Consider the following 23144-nt stretch of genomic DNA (forward strand, 5'->3'; position numbering starts at 1 on the left):
TGGCAGTTTTTGACACGACACGATGACACGACACGAAAACGACACGAAAATAACGGGTTTCGGGTCAACACGATAACTTATCGGGTCACTATCGGGTGACCCGTTAAGAACCCGTTAATAACGGGTTCTTAACAGGTATACACGCGGGTAACACATGGGTAACCCGTTTCGACCCGTTAAGAAAAAAATTATTTTAATAATTTTAAAGTTTAATTACTAAAAGATTTATTATAAAATACAATAGTCATATTAATATATACAATATATTCTATATTAAATATATAGTTTTGTATTATTGTTCTATATAAATTATAAAAAAATTAAAAAAAAAGTTTTAGTCATTATTTATTTTTATTATGAGAGTTCCTTATTATCATTACTAGGATAAATTTTACATAACATATTCTTGTCCAAAATTAAAATATACTGGTATAGTATTTGTATATGCAAGAACTAAGAAGACATACATACAAGTATGAAAAATGTGAAAGAATATATAAACACTCGTGATTTATCATTATTCCTCCACGAATAGATAATTGTTACACTTATATTATCGTTTAGATTTTTACAATCCTTCAAACCCTCATGAATAATGTTTTTTATTTGAGGGCAAAATTAATAAAATTAATAATAATTATTGTAGAAGTGTAAAAAATGTAAAAATATATATATACAATCACTCATATATAAAAAATGTAAATTCTTTAAATTAAAGATCAAATTTATTCATTACATTCTTATAGGGTCGAGGAGTGTATCTGTAAAAAATCATCAAAATCAGAGATAAAATAACCGTTAAATTGTGATTTTTCGTTTATAACCGCCGAAAACTTTTGTTCCATTACGTAATCTCTGAATGTTTGTTTTTTTACAATTTTATACATATGCGATCTCGGAATGTGTACAAATAAGTTTGACGGTTGGATCGTTGAAAAAAGTTTCATAGAATGCATATTGCGTCAAAACGGTAGATTAAGCAAACACTTAGAGTTAATATTATACTTCTATTAAGTATACACTAGTGTAAATACTTTAAATTAAAGATCAAATTTATTCATTACATTCTTATAGGGTCGAGGAGTGTATCTGTAAAAAATCATCAAAATCGGAGCTAAAATAACCGTTAAATTGTGATTTTTCGTTTATAACCGTCGAAAACTTTTGTTCCGTTACGTAATCTCTGAATGTTTATTTTTTATGATTTTTTACGTATGCGATCTTGGAATGTGTACAAATAAGTTTGACGGTTGGATCGTTGAAAAAAGTTTTGTAGAATGCATATTGCGTCAAAACAGTACATTAAACAAACACTTAGAGTTAATATTATACTTCTATTAAGTATAAAATAAGTTTTTGTGGTATCCACTAGTGTAAATACTTTAAATTAAAGATCAAATTTATTCATTACAATCTTATAGGGTCGAGGAGTGTATCTGTAAAAAATCATCAAAATCAGAGATAAAATAACCGTTAAATTGTGATTTTTCATTTATAACCGCCGAAAACTTTTGTTCCATTACGTAATCTCTGAATGTTTGTTTTTTACGATTTTTTACGTATGCAATCTCGGAATGTGTACAAATAAGTTTGACGGTTGGATCGTTGAAAAAAGTTTCATAGAATGCATATTGCATCAAAATGGTAGATTAAGCAAACACTTAGAGTTAATATTATACTTCTATTAAGTATAAAATAAGTTTTTGTGGTATCCACTAGTGTAAATACTTTAAATTAAAGATCAAATTTATTCATTACATTCTTATAGGGTCGAGGATTGTATCTGTAAAAAATCATCAAAATCGGAGCTAAAATAACCGTTAAATTGTTATTTTTCGTTTATAACCGTCGAAAAATTTTGTTCCGTTACGTAATCTCTGAATGTTTGTTTTTTATGATTTTTTACGTATGCGATCTCGGAATGTGTACAAATAAGTTTAACAGTTGGATCGTTGAAAAAAGTTTTGTAGAATGCATATTGCGTCAAAACAGTACATTAAACAAACACTTAGAGTTAATATTATACTTCTATTAAGTATAAAATAAGTTTTTGTGGTATCCACTAGTGTAAATACTTTAAATTAAAGATCAAATTTATTCATTACATTATTATAGGGTCGAGGAGTGTATCTGTAAAAAATCATCAAAATCAGAGATAAAATAACCGTTAAATTGTGATTTTTCGTTTATAACCGTCGAAAACTTTTGTTCCATTACGTAATCTCTGAATGTATGTTTTTTATGATTTTTTACGTATGCGATCTTGGAATGTGTATAAATAATTTTTACGGTTGGATCGTTGAAATTTTTTTTTGTAGAACGCATATTGCGTCAAAACAGTACATTAAACAAACACTTAGAGTTAATATTATACTTCTATTAAGTATACACTAGTGTAAATACTTTAAATTAAAGATCAAATTTATTCATTACATTCTTATAGGGTCGAGGAGTGTATCTGTAAAAAATCATCAAAATCGGAGCTAAAATAACCGTTAAATTGTGATTTTTCGTTTATAACCGTCGAAAACTTTTGTTCCGTTACGTAATCTCTGAATGTTTATTTTTTATGATTTTTTACGTATGCGATCTTGGAATGTGTACAAATAAGTTTGACGGTTGGATCGTTGAAAAAAGTTTTGTAGAATGCATATTGCGTCAAAACAGTACATTAAACAAACACTTAGAGTTAATATTATACTTCTATTAAGTATAAAATAAGTTTTTGTGGTATCCACTAGTGTAAATATTTTAAATTAAAGATCAAATTTATTCATTACATTCTTATAGGGTCGAGGACTGTATCTGTAAAAAATCATCAAAATCGGAGCTAAAATAACCGTTAAATTGTGATTTTTCGTTTATAACCGTCGAAAACTTTTGTTCCGTTACGTAATCTCTGAATGTTTGTTTTTTATGATTTTTTACGTATGCGATCTCGGAATGTGTAAAAATAAGTTTGACGGTTGGATCGTTGAAAAAAGTTTTGTAGAATGCATATTGCGTCAAAACAGTACATTAAACAAACACTTAGAGTTAATATTATACTTCTATTAAGTATAAAATAAGTTTTTATGGTATCCACTAGTGTAAATACTTTAAATTAAAGATCAAATTTATTCATTACATTCTTATAGGGTCGAGGAGTGTATCTGTAAAAAATCATCAAAATCAGAGATAAAATAACCGTTAAATTGTGATTTTTCGTTTATAACCGTCGAAAACTTTTGTTCCATTACGTAATCTCTGAATGTTTGTTTTTTATGATTTTTTACGTATGCGATCTTGGAATGTGTACAAATAATTTTTACGGTTGGATCGTTGAAAAAAGCTTTGTAGAATGCATATTGCGTCAAAACAGTACATTAAACAAACACTTAAAGTTAATATTATACTTCTATTAAGTATAAAATACGTTTTTGTGGTATCCACTAGTGTAAATACTTTAAATTAAAGATCAAATTTATTCATTACATTCTTATAGGGTCGAGGACTGTATCTGCAAAAAATCATCAAAATCGGAGCTAAAATAACCGTTAAATTGTGATTTTTCGTTTATAACCGTCGAAAACTTTTGTTCCGTTACGTAATCTCTGAATGTTTGTTTTTTATGATTTTTTACGTATGCGATCTCGGAATGTGTAAAAATAAGTTTGACGGTTGGATCGTTGAAAAAAGTTTCGTAGAATGTATATTGCGTCAAAACAGTACATTAAACAAACATTTAGAGTTAATATTATACTTCTATTAAGTATAAAATAAGTTTTTGTGGTATCCACTAGTGTAAATACTTTAAATTAAAGATCAAATTTTTCATTACATTCTTATAGGGTCGAGGAGTGTATTTGTAAAAAATCATCAAGATCGGAGCTAAAATAACCGTTAAATTGTGATTTTTCGTTTATAACCGTCGAAAACTTTTGTTCCGTTACGTAATCTCTGAATGTTTGTTTTTTAAAGATTTTTTACGTATGCAATCTTGGAATGTGTACAAATAAGTTTGACAGTTGGATCGTTGAAAAAAGTTTTTGGACCGTCATCAATAGATAATTTTGTAGTAGTGAAACCTTAAATTTATTTAACCGTCAATTGTTATTTACACTTTATTCTTCTGACTGAATTTTATTTTTTGAAAACATGATCATCTGGTGGATGTAAGAAGATGATATCACGTTTCGATATTTACGATTAACTGAAATATGAGTCAATGTCATATAATTTGTAGAAACTTTATAAACATCAAACAATATTTTCACTAACCGTAGAACTCTAAATATAATATCAACGATCCAAACCGTTCATCTACCTGCACCCTCTAATAGATCATGTTTTCAAAAAAGAAAATCTAAAAAAACGAAATTTGATGAGAACAATGAAGCATAAATGTAAACAACAATCAACGGTTAAATTTTGATCTATGATTTATATGATTATAGTGGCGAATTTCGAAGTTAAGCTCTTCATGAAAGTTATAAAGCTTGTCATTACTAGTGTTTATATATTTTTTTCTATATTTTTTTACACTTCTATAGTAATTAAAAAACTATTAAAGACTTTAGGTAAGCGAAAATATACTTAAAACAAAATTGCGTTTTTATGTTTTGGATGTGATAATATGGAATGTATATACTTATTTAGTATTATGTTTTTCATTTGATTATTTATTGGTTTAAAATATATTTTCCTTAACGGGTAACGGGTCGGGTCATATTACCTGTTAATATTATCGGGTCGATTTCGGGTCGGGTCATTTTACCCGTTTATTTTAACGGGTGTTACACGACACGACCCGTTAAGATATCGGGTATGACACGAAAACGACACGAACACGGAAAACACGACACGAATGCCAAGTCTAAGCTGAGGTATGCGCCGGCCTAGGGCCCTCACTTTGGAGGGTCCCTCAATTTTTATTTTTTTTACTATGTACAATTCAAATTCAATAAAAATATGAAAATAAAATAAAATAAAACAATATACAATTGAAAAAGAATTTATTGAAAAATTAGATTATCTGAACTTAATTATTACATTTGCGTTTAAAAATGCTAGACGTGTGATATTTAAGTAATGTTTGTATACCTTTTTTTTTCATATTAGTTTTTAATGATATTTAATGTAGAAATAAACTTTTTCATGTATTTATAGAATTTTTTTTTATACATATCAATGTACAAAAGGTTAGAAGTTAGAGAACTTTAAGGCTTCACTTTGAAGGCTTACCTTAGGCCTTCAAATTCTCAGGATTGGCCATAGAGTTTATGTTATTCCAAGTTGAACCATAAATTTAAATCATGACCCCAACCACAAATCCAAATTGCGTGGTTATATAACTCACTACATCCAACATATAAGAATCTATTAAATAATGAGTGGATATGGAAAAACAATGATCCAACTGCACATAACAAATAATAATCAGCGTGTAATACCGACCTCGACTTTTGACGTGACAAAGTTGTCCCATAGCAGATTGGCAAAATCTTTCGGGATGAAGCGAAAACTATTAAACTGAAAGAAAGGATTTATGAGGAAAAATTGGATTGAGAGACAATCATAAATTAAGCAATTGTCTACTTAAAAACTAAAGGAAAACTAACGAAAAGTTCAAAAAAACTTTAGTTTTAATGAAAAATGACAAATAAAGGTGTATCGAATAGTACCAGAAAAGAGATAAAAATATGGTTTTTCAATAAAAATGAACAGTACCAAAAGTGTTTCGTTAAAATTCCAAATTAAAGGAAAGCATCACCCAGACCAAATTGCCACAAAAAAACTTGCACTCACTAATAACAAAGTATGTGATGGTTGTTTGCAACCCACACCGTATTAATAAAAAAAATCATAATGTAATAAGAATGTAACATAATTCATGTATTATAATATAACTAAATTACTTACAATATCTTTCCCACCACCTGTGAGGCATATATTTGAGGAAAATCGAACTCATCATAATATTTGAACAAAATCCTACCACATAAACTGTAGTGTGATATTTTTTTATTAAACGATAAATCTTATTAAATTGCAGTGTAATATCTCCCAACAGTAACTCACTCGCAGTGCATCTCGTCCAACCTCATGAAATCCACCTATCATCGCTGCGCCATCACATTGTGAATTAGCCCCTAGCTTATTTGATACCCACCACATTGAAAAAAAAAAAAATTTGGTACCCACCACGTGTCGAGTAGGAGTACATGACACGCAATCCAAGTAGATTAACTGGCAGACCGACGTGTTGGGCCAATAGTAGTCGACAAAAGTAAGCAGAAAGCGAAAATCTCATCCCCGTGGGCTCCACATAGTCCGTCAGTCCCTGGGTTTTGGTCGGTTGAGTTTAGTCTCCCAAACCTCCCCACGTGTCGAATCCACACACATCTGAATTTGCGACCACAGACCACCCTATCCGTCTTTTTTCTTAGTTCTTGTTTGCTTCTGTTTCATACGTGTACCTGTTTTTCTAATTTACTTTTTTTTTTGGTGGCTTTTTGGTCCCCCATAAAAAAATGAACTCCACCGACCAAAACAAAAGTTGATGCGGAGGACGTGGGAGAAACTAAGAGAGACCATTTCCAATATTTTATTTTGGTAATAACAAGTTACAAAATGATTAGTGGAGGAACGGTCTTTTATGCCGACATAGTTTGTAAGATTTTCATCTTTTGTTTTTTTTAACCAATATTAAATTGGTAGGAGATAACTATGTGACAATTTGGATAAATATACCCAATTCTATACTCGAGGTGTAATTCAATGGATTTATTTATATATTTTTATTCATTTTTTAAAATAAATCAGTTAATGGCTTGTCACGACAATCCATTCTTACAAAGAAGAAAGACTTACATAGACATTTTAACCTCTTCCTCATCACCATCATACGATTCACTAGCGTTATAAATTCAACTCAGAACATGATGTATGGAATACGATTTGAAATTCGTGCCCAACCAGTTGCTTGAAATACTAACATTTAAATCCAAAGACGGCAAGCATAATGTTATCAATTTGCATGTAACGAGAGGAATATGCTAATATTTCTAATATGTGAATGGAATAAAAGTGAAATGTAACACGAAAGAAAGAAGTGGAAGTTGTGGAATCCATCTCTTGTAGGATATTCAAGAACTAAAACACCATATATGTATATAAGATTATTGGTCCTGTGTTTAATTAATAATAGAATTATCAGAATTACTCGTAACTAAGAGGTCTTAGGTTTGATTCTAATCAAAAGTAAATTTGAACAACTTTATTGCTAACCTATTGTGAGGTTAAGCCCAACCCCTCCCTCTTAGTATAGATAATATCGTTTTTTTTAAAAAAAAAAATCATAATTACTTATTGCACAAATGAAACTTTTATGTGTCACACATATTTGGCGTTACTTCAGTAAGTATGCAATTACTCAATCAATTAGGAGTTTAGGTTGGTATAAATGAGGAAGAAAATCAACTTGATTTTTATAGAGAACCAAATCAGCTAGAATTAAGATATAAACAAGGGATAATGCTAGGGAAACCAAATTTGCAAATCAAATAACATGGTGATTGATGATTGAATTATTACTTAAGTGTTGATTAACGTACTTATTATCTTATTATCTATTGGTGACAAATGTATTTGCAAATTTAGTTTTATTTCAGACATACATTTGAAAATGTTTCTGGTTTAAATGCCGTACAATCTCTCTTATATTTAAGCCTAAGCCAGAACTCAGAAGAGTAATCCCTGAAAAAGCTAAAGCAGAAAGAAGAAGCTCTTTTGGCAAAAGCACTTCCAACTCGTGTGAGTCACGAGAGTCGCAACAGGGGGGAGGAAGAAAAGAAGGCTCACAAGAAAGAGAGGAGAGGAGGGGAATGGAGAAAAAAAGTGAGAGTGGGAGTGGTGGTGGACAGGTGGTGGACGGTTCGAATATAATGGAGTTGGTTGGGAACGAGGAGGTGTTTAGTAACTTTGTGGAGCATAAGTTTAAGGAGCTCGACAGGAACAGAGACGGCCACCTCTCTTTGAACGAGCTCCACCCTGCTGTCGCCGATATTGGCCTTGCCCTTGGCTTGCCGGCTCAGGGTTCTTCCCGGGACTCCGATCACATCTATTCCGAGGTACCTACTAACTTAGTTTCCCCTCCTTAAGATTTCGGCTTTCGCTGCCGAATTTTAATTGATTTTGAGTTGGACGCTCTAAATATGTTGTGGTTTGTCGACCGTTGAGAGTATTCTTAAGTAAAAGCTCCCTTTAGTTCAATGAAAATCATTTTCTTTTTCTATACAATATAACTAGGAATGCGGAAAATATTTCCTTTATTATTATTTAAAAAAATTTGGTTCGCTCAAATGATTCCCAATTGATTTTGTGTTAGACACAGTAATTTTAATATGTTATCTAATTATTTAGGGGAAATATTGTTTGGGGGAAGAATATTTGCCTTACCATTTTCTTTGATCTTGCGTTGAATTGTTGTCTAATTATGTAGGAGTTGAATTAATCAGATGATAGTTAATTCTTGGCAGGATAGCCTAAGCATACTGTATTGTCAATATCTACTAATCTTTTTTATGGTCAGGCTATTCTCTACTAATCTACTAAATCCTCATATGATACTGCAAACTTACGACAGATAATCAAAGTTAGAGTTCTAATATGAAATGCAGCAATCGTAATTACATCAGATATTATATGACTTTACTCTTCCGTTCCACCTCCCTTTCCTACTTTTTTTTTCTTTTTTTTTTGCTTAGAATTTTCTTCTCCCTTTGTCCTCCTCTTCTAAGAGGAATCTGGTGACGAACTATGTCGAAAATTTATATTATTCAAGAAGATTTAGCGTGACAAAGGCCGTAATAATATGTCATAATGTTCCGTGATGGAGCCGGTGCCTGCCTAACTTTCAAAAGGCAGTGGTTCTGTGGGGGAGGGAGTAGAAGTCAAAAAAGATTTGTTTGAGGGGCTTGCTTTTGAACAAAGTAACAACCTTACCTAATCAGCTCATAATATAGCTTCACTTTATATTAATACAAGTACATGACATCTTACTAAAGTAATGCCGCCCCTGTTCAGCGCGTGAATGATTGAGGAATCGGAACAATTCTAAAGTCAATACAATGTTACATTGCAGAAAAGTTTTTGATAAAAGTAATAGTTAACATCTAAGGGTTGGCAAGTCTGGATCAGATTTAGACATAACAATTGAGAGTATTATCCTACTTTGGAAATGGAAGCGTTGTATTAGTAGTATGCCTCTATACGTGTTGGGTCCAACGGTCACAGGTGCTCTCATGTCCACATGTTTGATTTGAGTGATGCCATTGCCACACGTTAGTGTTGTACCGCATTGAAAATGAAAGCTGACTAATCAGCCGATAATCCGTACTAGAAAACTTATTGGTAGATTGTATAAACATTTACCGAACAAAACCAGTTAAACTAGATTTCTTTGAAAAACATTAATGGCTTTGTTCCATTGTTCTTAGGTATTGAATGAGTTCACTCATGGGAAACAACAAAAGGTGAGCAAGACTGAGTTCAAAGAGGTTCTTTCGGATATTCTAATAGGCATGGCTGCTGGTCTCAAGCGAGACCCTATTGTGATCCTCCGTATTGATGGAGAAGACCTCCTTGAATTCATCGATGGGCCAATTTTTGAACCAGAGCTGGTGGCTACATATTCTGAGGTAAAGTCAGCTGATGGAACTCTCCGTGACGGTATAACCAAAGCTTTGGAAAAACTCACAGTTGACCAAGGGATGCCCCCTTCATCGGATTCTTGGGTGATTCATCTTCTCTAATTTAAGACTTTTCAGTACTAACAGTTCGTCCTATAAATTTTCATGTTGAATTGAACATATACATTCTTGACGGCTTTTTTCCGTCTTTTCCTCTTTGTTGGTTTCTTTTGTTCTTTAGGTTGTAAGCAATATTGTGGAACCTGCTCTGCAATCATGCACTGGCCATGATTTGGACAAGCCGGTCTCTCAAGATGCGTTCCTAGAAGAATTCAAAAAAGTGGCAGAGTTTGTGGCTCATCGTCTTCAGGAGCAGCCTGTGATTGTAGCCCACAGTGAGAATGACTTTGATGGAAGTGACATCAAGAGATTGTTGTCCAACAAGTTTGAATTAGACAAGGTTTGCCTCATTAAGATGCTTCATCCTTTTGTCTCAGACCAATTATACTTATAAATGTTGTTGGAATCGATGCCCTTTAAAGCATTCCCTATTTTTCTTAAGAGTGCCCTGACTCATCAAAATCGCTTATTACAATCTCTTGTGAAATGCAGACACTGAATGCAGCTATTGAAACTGTTCCAAAAGACCGCAGTGGGAAATTATCCAAGGAATATTTGCGTGTGGCACTGGATGCGGTGGCTCCAACAGCTGGTCTGCCACCACTTGGTGCAGTTGAGCAGGTTCTCTTTAAATTGAAATTTGAACTCAGACAGCGTTTTCCTTCTGTGCTTCCCAAGCTGGATCATTTTTACCTTCAGCAGATGTTCATAAATTTTTTACAATGAAAATCTGCAGATGGACAAGGTTGTGCAGGATGTGTTCAACATGCTTAACGAAGATGACGGAAAGCAGCTTAAAGAAGACGAGTTCAAGAAGACACTGACTGAAATCCTGGGGAGTATCATGTTGCAATTGGAGGGAAACCCAATCTCAGTTCACTCTAATGCGGTTGTGCACGAGCCCCTCACCGCTGCTTCTACTCTACTGCAGCCAAGTCCCGAGTTATAGATCATAGCTCTCCTGGATATATCAAGCGTAACAAAGATAAAAACGGCAATAAATTTTTTGATGAAGGAAATGGTTGCTACCACAAGTTTGTGTTGCTTAGGTATCATAATCACGTTAATGAAATGCTCTTACTGTGCAAATTTAGATAGGCAATGTCCACTATGTTGTTACTGATTTCTGATGTTTGAACTTGGAATGCATCAAGGGTTTGAGCTAATTAGTGAAATTGGTACTAAAGCATATCGAGCCAGAAACTGCTAAAGTGTTCATGCATGGTAACTCTACTTGGTGTAATTGGTCTGTGCCAGATATAAAAGAAGCTTGTGGTAATTTATTTACCCTTTTATCATACTGCTGTGTTTTTACCGTGCGTAGATTGTGTAACTAACTGCATAACACTAATCAAATAATTTTCCCCAGAACATAGAAAGTTCTTGGGTTTCTCTTAATTCGTGTTGCAATTGCATTTGACAAGAAAAGGTGCAGAGAATTGGGTGTGTGTTGTGGTGGCCGGAACCATGGCGCTTGCTGTTTTTGTCGACGATTATAACCAGGAGGGCCAGGCACCCGGTAAAGAAGACAGACAAGTAGTGCAAAACCGATGTAGCTTATATATAGGTCTCATTGTCTCAACATATAAATTCAAAATGTTGATTTTCTACTACTAGATGGGTTTCATATCCACAAATCCGTGCTTTAAGGATTTCTCATGCACCACAGTAGTACCAGTAGGCAGTAGCTTATTCAAATCAATGCAAATCCTTCATATAATTCTTGGAGAAAAAATAATTGTCCCATAAAACACATAACTTATCTTGCATGATTGCATCTTATTATAGGCATGTGAGCCCCCCTTTAATTTTTGTTCGAGCCCCTGAAATCTGAGGACCGGCCTTGTATGTAAGTGATTCAAAGTATCTTTCGATTTTGATTTGTAATATGCTTAAGCTAGCTTAAGCTCTACTCTTAGTAAAAATCCAGACAGACAATATACCAACCTATGATCTACTAACATTGGTGATCAAAACACCACTTAGGTAGAGCTCAAGGTAGAATGTTTTTACGTGTTTAATTTCAAGCCCTTCATACATTTCTTTCTCCTTTCATAATCTCACACTCTTCTTCTACTGACGTTAAATCCTGCTTTGGCAAGTTCAAGGACAAACAATGGTACACACTACAAGCCAAAATTGGTCCAACCCAAAAAACCCAATGACCATCCCACAATATCCCTCCTTGCAACAGTGCTGCCCCTAAGCACCTTGCCGGATTCAGTCCTACCCCGGCGTACCCAGCACGCCCGGTTACCGTTACCGACACAAAAACTGCAATTGCCATAGACCCAGCCACCACAACGCACACCATTGGTAACCCTAATTCTTTGCTTCTTCTCTTGTCAAATGCCACTGTGACTCCAACAAAGAGAACCACAAAAGTGCAAGTAACTTCTAGTACCAAAGCTGTTTGTGTCTCCACCCCAGATGTGGGCCCACTTCCTTGGATTGTGCAGCCACCTAAGGAGTACTTTTGTACTGCATGTTGGTCCATCACAGTCTTCATTATGAGAAACCCTAAAACTGAGCCAAAACATTGTGCCAAAATGTAGATGGAAGCACGAGCTAGGGTTATGGCACCCTTGAGGGTAGCTATAAATGTGAAAACTGGGCTCATGTGGCCGCCCGATAACGGAACTGTCACAAGGAGAAGGAGGAAGGCTATGATGAAGACGGAAATGGGGACAAGCAGTTTCGGATCAACTTCACCTGAATCCAAGCATGATATGATGGAAGAGGTTAGGCTGAATACTAGAGAAGCCGTTGCTACTAATTCTGTCAGAGCTGCTCTCCACATCTGAAACAATTTGAATCAAGAGGGACATTAAAGTTTATAACAATGACAAAACATTGAACTTTTGAGATCCTAATAGAACTGTACTTCCCTAGACATGAGAGTTCGTTCTTTATCAAGGACGGATTGTCGATATGGTGTTGATAATCCGTCGATTACACGTTGGTAGATATAACATGTCAATAACAAAATTTACCGACGTGTTATCATTACATCATCAACATTATCGACACAAATATTGAAATTGTTGATACAATGCTTTTTATAAAGAGAGCAAAAGGAGTAATTGTTAGACATTATATGTTGCATATGAAATTATAAATCAAGCTGACCTCTGGTGAAAAGTATTCATGGGCACCAATTGCAGCAAGAAACTTTGGCCCCAAGGAATTTCGGGCACCGATTGTGTCACAACTTCCTCCAACTGATTTGGGCAATTTTTGATCAGCTTCAGTTTGGATTATGACAAACTCCGCCATCGCCTCAAATTGATGATGAAAAGAAAAGGGTTGAAGGGTTTATATTTAAAGAAACACAGAAGAACATAAGACGATATATATTGTGAGTCCGAACTCCTAATTAGGGTCACTGAAACAAAATGGGGTGAACAGAATGTTTTTCCATTACATAAGTTGTAGGGAAGTTGCCAAAGAGTTTTGTATTTAGTATTTATCCAAAACCTTGTGAAAGATTTTGATCTGTAAAAATTCCATAACTCTTAGGTTTTTGCTCTTCAAAGAAGACAGGCAGCGGCCGTATGCATGTCTTTTAATATGTAAATTAGACTGAAATTTTTGCTAATACCTTGGTCGTGGAAGTCGAAATATATGAGGATGATTTTTAAGCAATATAATTGCAGGCATATTCACTCTGCATAAACCAAGATTCTGAGCTTAAATCGATGAACATTAGAGTCAGATAAAACTATATATATATATATATATATATATATATATATATATATATACACACACACACACGCACGCACACATGCAGTGGACTAGAAAACAAAGCTAGAATTTGCGAGTTGGGATGGTGCCAAATTAATGACAATCTCTTGCAATTGGAACTGATCCCCTCCGGACCCAAATGAACTGAGCTAACTCATCAAATGATTCGGATCATTGAAATTTGAGTCAACCGCTACAAACATAGAACTCCTCTAAAAGTTTTAATAATTGTAACCATTAGATCGAATTTCAATAATCTGGATCATTTGATCTTTGGACTTAGTTCCTTTGAGTCTGGAGGGCATCTGGATTTAAATAAAGTTAATTGTTATCTAGTCGTCAATTAAGGATAACCGATTCATCATATAAACACATTATCTTAGTTAACCAATCCCAACATCTCATCACATTTTTACTCGTCAATCGAATTAACAAGTTCTTTCTCAACCGTGATTGGTATTTAATCCATGAAGGCGATTAATTTAGAATTGTTGGTTAGTGTGGGTCCCGTTTCCTAAGAAATATTTTATAGACAACATGATATCATTATGACAGTATCTCAAACAAATCATGCACTATCAAGCGTTTTAAGTTTTATATGTGATAGTGCATGATTGTGATACTACCACGATAGTATCTCGTTGAATGAAAGTCCATTTCAGCCTTCGATGTGCACCAATCAACAATTAGGAATTTATGAGTCACTCACATTGACAACTTTTGCTAACATTTTCCCTAGGAATCAAACTCACTACTTTAATTGTGAGGAAACTACATTTGATAACAAACAAGAGTCATACTCACAAATTTAATACACAAGATCCTCCAAAAATTGATTTAACGAGAAAATATGCCTGCGTGTTGCTGCGGGACTTGAATGTATTAGTCGCAATAGGCATGAATAGTTTTCACACAAAGCAACTAAGAAGTAGCACCTAAAGAATCAATGAACAATTGGGACATCTTACTCATATGTGAGTCTCAATCCCTATTTCAAATCCCTATCGAACAAAAGTCATATTTCTTCAAATTGAATCGACATCATTGATCAAGCAATTAAACATTCAATAATTGACCCAAGAGTTGAGCAAATATATAGGGATTGGAAAAATACAAAGTGAGCACCAATGATACCACACCAGTACAAAGAGCATCACTCACCAGATAATCTAGCTTGAAATGATAAGGAAAGAACCTTGATTGAGATCTTCAATCACTGAGACAACCCAAATGAATAGAGAACAACACAATTAATAAACAGGGGGACAAAGAACCTGAGAAGCAGAAACAAACTTCTATGCACAAAAAATTTGTGCAAGTAAACAAACATCCAGTTATACTGAGACTTGAATGATCCGTGTTTTATAATATAACTTAAACCCAACCATGAATTTACAAAAAATTTTGGTAGAATTATTAACATAACTCAGAAAAAAAAAAACTCAACTTTGCATTTAAATTTCTTAAATAACTTAAACCCGACAAATTTAACTAATTAGATTCATCCACAAAATAGATTTTAACATAACCTCAAAGAGTTTCTTCTAACCAAGTAAACCATTACTCAACAAAAAACATGTAGACAAAGCTCTTATCAAAATCACAATATTGTAATGAACAGGAACTTCAAAATAATCTCAGCTACGCACTTTTCCAAAACGAAGGAAAAATATACTCTGTAACTTAACTTAATATATGAAACCACCAATTTAGTCACCTAAAATTTATAACCAACACAGAAAACAACTCCAAATCCTTAGGTTTACACATGTATGAGCCAAAGGTCAAGTTTTTACAAAACACTCATCCCACAATATGAAAAAGCAGATCGAAAAATTAAATTTTTGTATAGAAATGAGCCAAAGGTTCAATTTTTACAGACACGGTCATTTTATACACAATAAGCATACATAAAAACATAAAACTTGACAAATTTTCATTAACTTCTCAACCAAGACAAAGAACTTAAGTGGGTGCTGATGAATGAAAAATAATTCAGAATTGTTTTTACATTTTTATTATTTTCTAAGTTTTTCACGGAGCCAAATTAAACCAACATGCCTACAAAAAATTTATACCTGTAAGGCCGGAGACTGCTTTCAAGGCCTTTTTCTTTTCTTTGTCGTTATGTAAATCCAATTTCACTACCACCTTCTGTAAAAAAAAAAAAAAACAATTTTCAATTAACAAATTGTTTTGGGAGAGAAAATGGAAATTCATTAATACAAATACCAATACCGATTTCTGGGATTTAAGGGTTTTCTGTTACCCTTGCAACTGAAAGCCTAAAAATCCCAGAAAAATGCCAAGAAGCTTAAGTAGAAAAAATCATTTTTCAACAACCAAAACCCAACATCGATTTAATCATAAACGAAAGAAGAAATTAAAATCTAAACACAGTCACAAATTAACGAATTGAAAACCCACAAAAAAAAAACATAAAATAAAAATAAAAATAGGCAACTGGCCTTAAAACAAAGAATAAATACACATAACAGAGAGAAGAGTACCCAAAATGAGAGAAAATGAAAAAAATATATAGAGAGACAACCATCCCCCAAAACCTGACCTAACTGTACTAAAAAATTTGAAAATAATCAATAGCCTTTTAATCACTACATGTAGGGGACAATATTGAAATCCAATACAAAACTAAGGATTTTCAAATGCCACAATATTTAACAACTACCATACATAGTTCTTTAAAAATGAGCATAAACTAACCTGTAATCACAACAGCAAACAGCAAAAAAAAAAAAAAAAAAAAATCAGAGAACGCAGTATTCTTTCATATTTTCTAATAAATTTTAAACCCAGAAATGGTTACATCTACCTTTTATTTACACCCCACCTGTTGCTCTACCCTTGCATCTATTAATCCAAATTCATTCAAGAAACAATGCAGAGGAGAAAGGCACTCAAAATCAAAAGATAATGGTGAATTGGTGATGCAGATGCTAAGATTAGCAATTGGATTAGCTTTTGTTATACAATTGGGGATGCAGATGCTAAGATGGCTTTGGAAAACAAAACAATTGGCGTTGTACCTTTCCAAATCAAGAGAAGCAACAACAACAACAACAACAACAACAACAAAGCCTTTTCCCACTAAGTGGGGCCGGCTATTCCAAATCAAGAGAAGCAAACTGGCAAAATTTATCATAAATTAGAGGCATACATTTTTGAAGTGTGAAATCAGAGCCAGTAGAAAACTGGTAATACCCTGAAATTAACAATAAATTTAACATATTGGATGATGAAAATCAAAACAAAGAAGCCTAAGAAGCAATTAAGAGGGAAAGAGAGTACGTCTACAATGAAGTTCAGATTAAGAGGGTGTGATTTTAGCTTTTGGATTACTCAGGGCCAGGGTTGTAATCTATATTCATATTAGAGATGAGAGTAGAATTGAAAGCACTTCCCAAATTATACACTGTATTTTCCTTCAACCTAAAAATAGAATTAACCCTTCACATGTTGGGTTCCAAAAACCACATAAGGAGTAAAGTCTAAAATATCAATTTCAATTTAATACTGACCAGATCTCAATAAAAATAAAAGTAAATCAAAGAAGAAAAACGTACACACCATGCCTATGCATGTACATTGGCTTATGCACATGAAAAAGAATACACATGTGAATAAAATTAGACAATTTTAAACCTTTACCATCCTGACCACTATGAAAAGCTTTTCAATTAATAATTGAGCTTGAAATGAAGAAGGCCTTTCTCACCTTGATGCAGGGCGGACAACAAAAACATTATGCATGGATTAATGCATAATATCTGAGATCCTATATGTTTTTTATTGACTGATGCTTCAACATCAGTCACCTAATTCATATCACACATCCATACATACCTAAGAATGATTATTCCCACCACCATAACATTGTTGCTTTATTATGTTTTTTCACTGAGAAGAAAACGAAAGAGCATCATGAAAAATTTAGTCCAATATACCTGAGAACAATTCACATGTTATTACCTTAAACTGGAGTTAAAATTACTCACCCATTTTTTTTTTCATCACACCAAGACAAAAATAAAGGAAGACTTCTAATCCTGTAAATTAGCAAATACTCTACTATCCTAAATTCCTAATCCCACTTGACTTCGCTGCCCCACACCTTTGTCCCCTGTCTCCCATTAACCAAAAACACTCCCAAATCACATCAGCCAGCCATACAACAAAGCCACTGGCCACATCAAATATTAGGCATGATTTAGGTAACCAATTCAAAGAATAAAGTTCGGATAACGAAATGCAAAGAACACGATACATATTGTAAAATTCAAGAACATGATTCAAAGGATTTGAACTATATTGTGTTGAAAACTTACCGAAGAGCGACGATTCCAGGGCGGTAGCGGTCAGGCTTCTTGACTCCTCCAGTTGTGGGTGCTGATTTTATTGAAGCCTCAAAATCAAAACAATTAGCAACTTAGATTCAATAACTGATTGTTTATTGGAAAAAAATAGCTTGCAATTATTGACCCAACACAGATTTTGCAGCATTAATTAAGAGAGAATTATAGTTTTATTTACTTGTGACTAAATCTTTCTTGTTTTGTGGTAATTTGTATAGCAGACAGCCAAACAATATATATAATTATTCAAACAGATTAAGACTCCTAATCAAATCAAATCGTTTCTGGTGCAGCTGCTGAACAATTGAGAGCTGAAGCGACTCCTGCTTTTGAGTGACAGAAAACTCTGCAGTAATAGTCTAATCGCCGCTCTTGCAGACGTCGGTGCTATCGCCATCTTGACGCTCGACATGCTTCTAGCCGTACTCGTCTGGTTGATGGTGCAGTCGTCTTCCACCATCTGCTTGATGGTGTGCGACTCCATAGCAATCGTCTCATCGACCTCGAACACTTCGCGGCTGGTGAGACTGAGAATAGCGAGAGAGAATCAGTGAGGGATTTTAGGGAAATTACTGAGTGAGAAAAGGGAGGGATGAGGGGATTTGATGGATGGTTAGAGAGAAAGGGGACAGAAAAAGAGGAAAAGAAAAGGGAATAAAATTAATAGAAATAAATTACTGAAATTAAAACCCAAAATCTAGAAATGAAGAAAAATGGAACCCCAATATGGAAATTAATCACCTTGGGGAACATCTTCGTGTGATGGATGTCCAAGGCCCTATTTGGCACACCGTATAAAACATCGGATAGTACTAATAATACGGTGTACTGTGTTTGGTGCCGTTTGGATTAAATAAGCACCGGATTAAATAATCCGGGCCCACCTTTTTTACCCGGTGTATACCTGCTTCCTAATCCCGTCCAATTTCTCTGTATAACTTAGTCAGCCTTCTGCTCGTTCTCGCTCTCGCTCTCTGCTCGCTCTCCGCTCGTTCTCACTCTCACTCTCTGCTCGCTCTCCGCTCCTTCTCACTCTCGCTCTCCGCTTCTTCTGCCATCGCCTGCAACTGGCAGGTGAGGAACCTGGGAACTTCCGCTCGTTCTCACTCTCGCTCTCCGCTCCTTCTACCATCGCCTGCAATTGGCAGGTGAGGAACCTGGGAACTTTGAATCAGGAGATTGTGAAGGTAGCAAGAAATTTGGACTTAGAATTGCAGGGCTTTACCCCGAAGGGAGCCTTTCCAGAAATTCTCAGAGGCCAAGGCTGAGCCCAGGCCAGTGAGGGGGTTTGGGATTCTTTTGCAGTCGGGGAAGGAGAAGAAGAAGAGAGATAGGGAAGGAGTTTGGGGGTGCAGCAGAGAGATCTGGGTTTCATTATTTGGGATTCTTCTGTTCTGTAGTCGGGGAAGAAGAAGGGAGAGAGGGAGGGAGTTTGGGGTGCGGCGGAGAGATATGGGTTTCATTTTTTTTTTTTAAGTTTAATTTTATTTTAAGTTTTCCTCCTATCCGATATAATACCAAACACTGTATAAATAATACGGTCATTAATCCGATACTGCACCAAACGCTCGACTAATTTAGTCAGTACTATCCGGTGACTATTTATCCTATCCGACAGATATAGTCAGTACAGTCCGAGCTGCCAAACGAGGCCCAATTGTCCATGGCGTAGTCGACCGTGTTGGTCATGTTAAGGAGCTCGATCTTGGACTTGAGGATCTGCTCATCTGGATACAGCCCATTTCCTTAGGAAGTGTCTTCACAATGTTCAAGCTATCATGCTTGTAGCCCTCCGGGTGAAAATGCTGACGTGAGATGATCTTAATGTACAAATAAAACACCATGCAAGCAATAATGGGCCCAACCCAAATTACCCAATGCCCATTCTAAAGGCGGCCCTGCGAATAAGTATAGGGCCGAAGCATCTAGCCGGGTACATCCAACTCCGGCATACCCCTTTGCGACTGTAACGGTAGTTGAACAAGGAGGCCGACAACTATTCCGACGATGAGAAGACTACAACTCGGCCCAAATTATGGACTTGGCGGTGGTGGTCAAATGCTATCCAAATCGAAGCAAAGAGAAACACAAAACGTGCAAATTATCTCAAGCCGAAGGCCTTGGGTGGTCTCAATGTCCATGATGATGGGCCCATTTGGGCCTGGGGCAATGACAGCGAGGGTGCAACCTCCAAGTGAAAATGTTCCTTCAATGCTGTTGTTTACCACTACCTTGAGTGCTAGAACACCTAGTACCGCCCCGGCGCATTGGCTCAAGATGTAGACCACAGCCGTGAGAGGGAGATGAGGCCAACAAGTGTCTGGATAAGGTTACAACGGGGTTGATGTGACCGCCGGAAATGGGATTGGTGGCGTGGAGAAGAATTTCGACTGTTATGAAGTTTGGTATTGTGGTTTTGGTCTCATAGGAGGAGATCACTACTGTGTCTATAGTAAAAACAAGCACTGCCGTGCCAACTAGCTCTGCCTGAGATGCTATCCACACCTGCCAATAATTTGGTGGATTCAAAGTCTCAAATAGGTGTAACCTACCCTTTAGTGGTGCATCTGAACGTTACCAAGTTAGCTAGAGCAGCGTGCTCTCCTCTGAATTTAAGTTTGAATTTCTCGCGTCATATTTTAGGTTAATTAGAATATCTCATATGAATTCACTGATACATGTTGCAAGAACCATTTAATTATAGTTAACTAATCCATAATCATAAAGTTAATTAGGAACATGAATCCACTAAAGTTATATGGTTGCAATTAAATTGCTTAAAAATTTCCTATGAAGTGATCACTAATGTAAATATTAATTCCCAATATATGCTAATCTTCATAGAAAATAACTCGTGGAAGCCCGACTTTTGACTCAAGGTGAGAGGACGGAGCTTCTTCCCTTCACATTCGAATGCTCTGACCAGAAGAATCCATGGCACACTAGATAATTGTTTTAATTATATTTTTTTATAAAATGATATTCTATTCTTGGCTATTTTAATATACAGTGTTGGAACCCATTGTCCCACATCGGCTAGAGGGCCAAAGAGAAAGTAGTTTAAATAGAAATGCCCATCTCTAACTAACATCGAGACTTTTGTGATAAAACCTCACACCTAAGGATTGTGTAGATCGTAAAATGAGGACAATATCGGTGTTGTTAGAGTGGGCTCTTGGCCCGTCGACCTAAAATATTCTACATACGGAAACAAAGACTTGAACTCGGATGCAAAGACGGTAAATACACACAACCTTGACCAATTGGCCTAACCCATGTGCTCAAATTAGAGAATTAGAAGGGAAAAAAAAGAAAAACTAATTAAAAAGACTTGAAAACCTTGAGTTTTAACGATAAGGACAAAATAAAGCATAAAATGAATAGTACTAGGATTGACTTTTTAGTATAAAAATGTGATTTTTTTTGTTAAGGTGAACAATACTAGAAGCTTTTAGTTAAAGTTCCCTTTAAACAGATTATTGGGAAGAATGTGGTACTTGCATTAGTGAGGAAGAAAGGGGATGAACTCTCTCATCTTCAGCTAATGGCATATTTGCTCCATTTGTTTTAAGATTGAAATAATGGATTACGTTTGAGGTCATTAATGTGTCTATATATAGTCAGTTCAGAGAACTTTTTTTGATAAAAACATCGATGGCTTCATTCAATCATAAAAGGGTAGAACAACGAAGACAATTTACAAGGAGGATTCCTCCAAAATCAAATCTGAAATGAGGTCTGGGGTCTCTCAAACCAGTTGCAATTAGATCCCGAAAAGATACCAAAACGGCTAGTCGATGAGTCACATTGTTAGCTTGGCGATGGACATGGATAGAATAAACTCCAGTGATTGAAGCCATAAGTCTTCAATAATAATCCCACATCGGAGAGGCAAGGAGAAGTATCTCGAAGGGCAACAACAATCTGGAGCGAATGACACTCAAGAATGAAATTTTGAAATCCCCTTTACATCGCCAGTAACAGGCCCGCCCTAGCAACCACAGGCTCCACAAGAAGAGGAGAACCCTTTGCAGCAGCAGCTGCCACAAAAAAGAAAAAGAAAAAAAAAAAAAGAGTACATTGTAGTAATGGACTCTCAACTAAAAATCTATTATCATTGGTCCTTCAACTCATTAAAATCTGTAGCTATGGTTATTTTAGTCGATTTCGTCAGAATTTTGTCAAAATAAGTTATTTGGAAGGACCATTGCTACAATTAGGATCCCTCAACTCATCAAAATGTGTAGTTATAATTATTTCCATCTGAATTTTGTCAAAATGAGTTATGTTGGAAAGACTATTGCTACAATTGGGTTAAAATTGAGGGACCATTGCTCCAATTAGGATTAAAGTTGAGTGACCACTTCTCTAGTTAGATTAAAGTTGAGGGATCAATGATAATTAATTTTTAGTTGAGAGACCATAGTTTCACGTTTTGATGAGTTAAGGGACCAATGATAATTAATTTTTAGTTGATAGACCATTGCTCTAATTGAATTAAAGTTAAATGACTATTGCTACAATTACTTAAAAAAAAAAAGTCAATTCGGAGATGTGTGTATCTATACATAACGGATTTAATTTTGCTACCCCCTACTTATTTATTATGTGATGTACACTACTTTCTAATACCAAATTATCGATAGTCCCCAAAATTTCAATATGCGCTCCTTTTTAGTGGAAAAATGAACAAAAAAAAAGTGCATAATATATTTTGAAGTGTTAATAATAATTCTTGTTTGTTTATATGAATTTGAAATTCATGTATAATGTTTTGTTGTACTTATGGGTACTTCTATCATCACTACACTTGTTTTCTTGAAGTCTTTCTATCTTAGAACAATTAGACAAACTCTTATCAAGGAGACATATGTCTAAGGGCTGGTTTGATATTGCTTGTTTTGAAAAAATAATTGATTCTGCTATGTTGCGAGAATAAGCTTATTTTTGCTGCTTCACGTTTTCAATTTGTTTTCACAAAAAACTGTGAAAATAAACTGTTTTTAAATGTTTACCAAACACATTTTTGAGTTCAGCTTTTTATGATACTCACTTTTTATAAAAGCATATAAGTATCAAACCAGTACTAACTAAACTGAAGTTAGTTGGATATTATAAGTTATTATATTTAATGAGTAAATTTAATATTTGAATGGAAAATACAGTTGTAAGCGTATCGCATCAAACGGCGAAGTTTGTTTGAATCAATTGGTGCCATGCCACCGTTTTTAAA

At 34.8% G+C, this 23144-nt stretch overlaps 2 protein-coding genes and 1 pseudogene across 2 annotated transcripts; 1 reads left to right on the plus strand and 2 right to left on the minus strand.

The window, feature by feature from the left end:
• The first annotated feature begins 7714 nt into the window (after nt 1-7714).
• Nucleotides 7715-11089, plus strand: LOC126621047 (uncharacterized). The gene is made up of 5 exons (XM_050289409.1): nt 7715-8111; nt 9480-9776; nt 9913-10131; nt 10284-10412; nt 10528-11089. The coding sequence occupies exons 1-5, from the start codon at nt 7866-7868 to the stop codon at nt 10738-10740; spliced, it is 1104 nt and encodes a 367-aa protein (XP_050145366.1). The 5' UTR covers nt 7715-7865; the 3' UTR covers nt 10741-11089.
• A 734-nt stretch (nt 11090-11823) lies between these two features.
• On the minus strand, nt 11824-13067 carry LOC126622663 (aquaporin TIP1-2-like). The gene is made up of 2 exons (XM_050291414.1): nt 12921-13067; nt 11824-12591 (listed from the first exon to the last, which is right to left on the minus strand). Exons 1-2 carry the CDS (start codon nt 13065-13067, stop codon nt 11824-11826), a joined length of 915 nt encoding a protein of 304 aa, XP_050147371.1.
• Nucleotides 13068-19596: 6529 nt separating this feature from the next.
• On the minus strand, nt 19597-20944 carry LOC126622664 (uncharacterized; annotated as a pseudogene).
• Nucleotides 20945-23144: the final 2200 nt, after the last annotated feature.

Source organism: Malus sylvestris, chromosome 5 (assembly GCF_916048215.2).
Source record: "Malus sylvestris chromosome 5, drMalSylv7.2, whole genome shotgun sequence".
In the NCBI taxonomy this organism is placed as follows: Eukaryota; Viridiplantae; Streptophyta; class Magnoliopsida; order Rosales; family Rosaceae; genus Malus; species Malus sylvestris.

Bases quoted from the DNA above. Each gene is read 5' to 3' on its own strand.
- LOC126621047 (XM_050289409.1), top strand. From the start codon at position 7,866: ATGGAGAAAAAAAGTGAGAGTGGGAGTGGTGGTGGACAGGTGGTGGAC. The intron at 8,112-9,479 runs GTACCTACTAAC...CATTGTTCTTAG, and splicing joins CCGATCACATCTATTCCGAG to GTATTGAATGAGTTCACTCA. The intron at 10,132-10,283 runs GTTTGCCTCATT...TGTGAAATGCAG, and splicing joins ACAAGTTTGAATTAGACAAG to ACACTGAATGCAGCTATTGA.
- LOC126622663 (XM_050291414.1), bottom strand. From the start codon at position 13,067: ATGGCGGAGTTTGTCATAATCCAAACTGAAGCTGATCAAAAATTGCCC. The intron at 12,592-12,920 runs GTCAGCTTGATT...AAATTGTTTCAG, and splicing joins ATGAATACTTTTCACCAGAG to ATGTGGAGAGCAGCTCTGAC.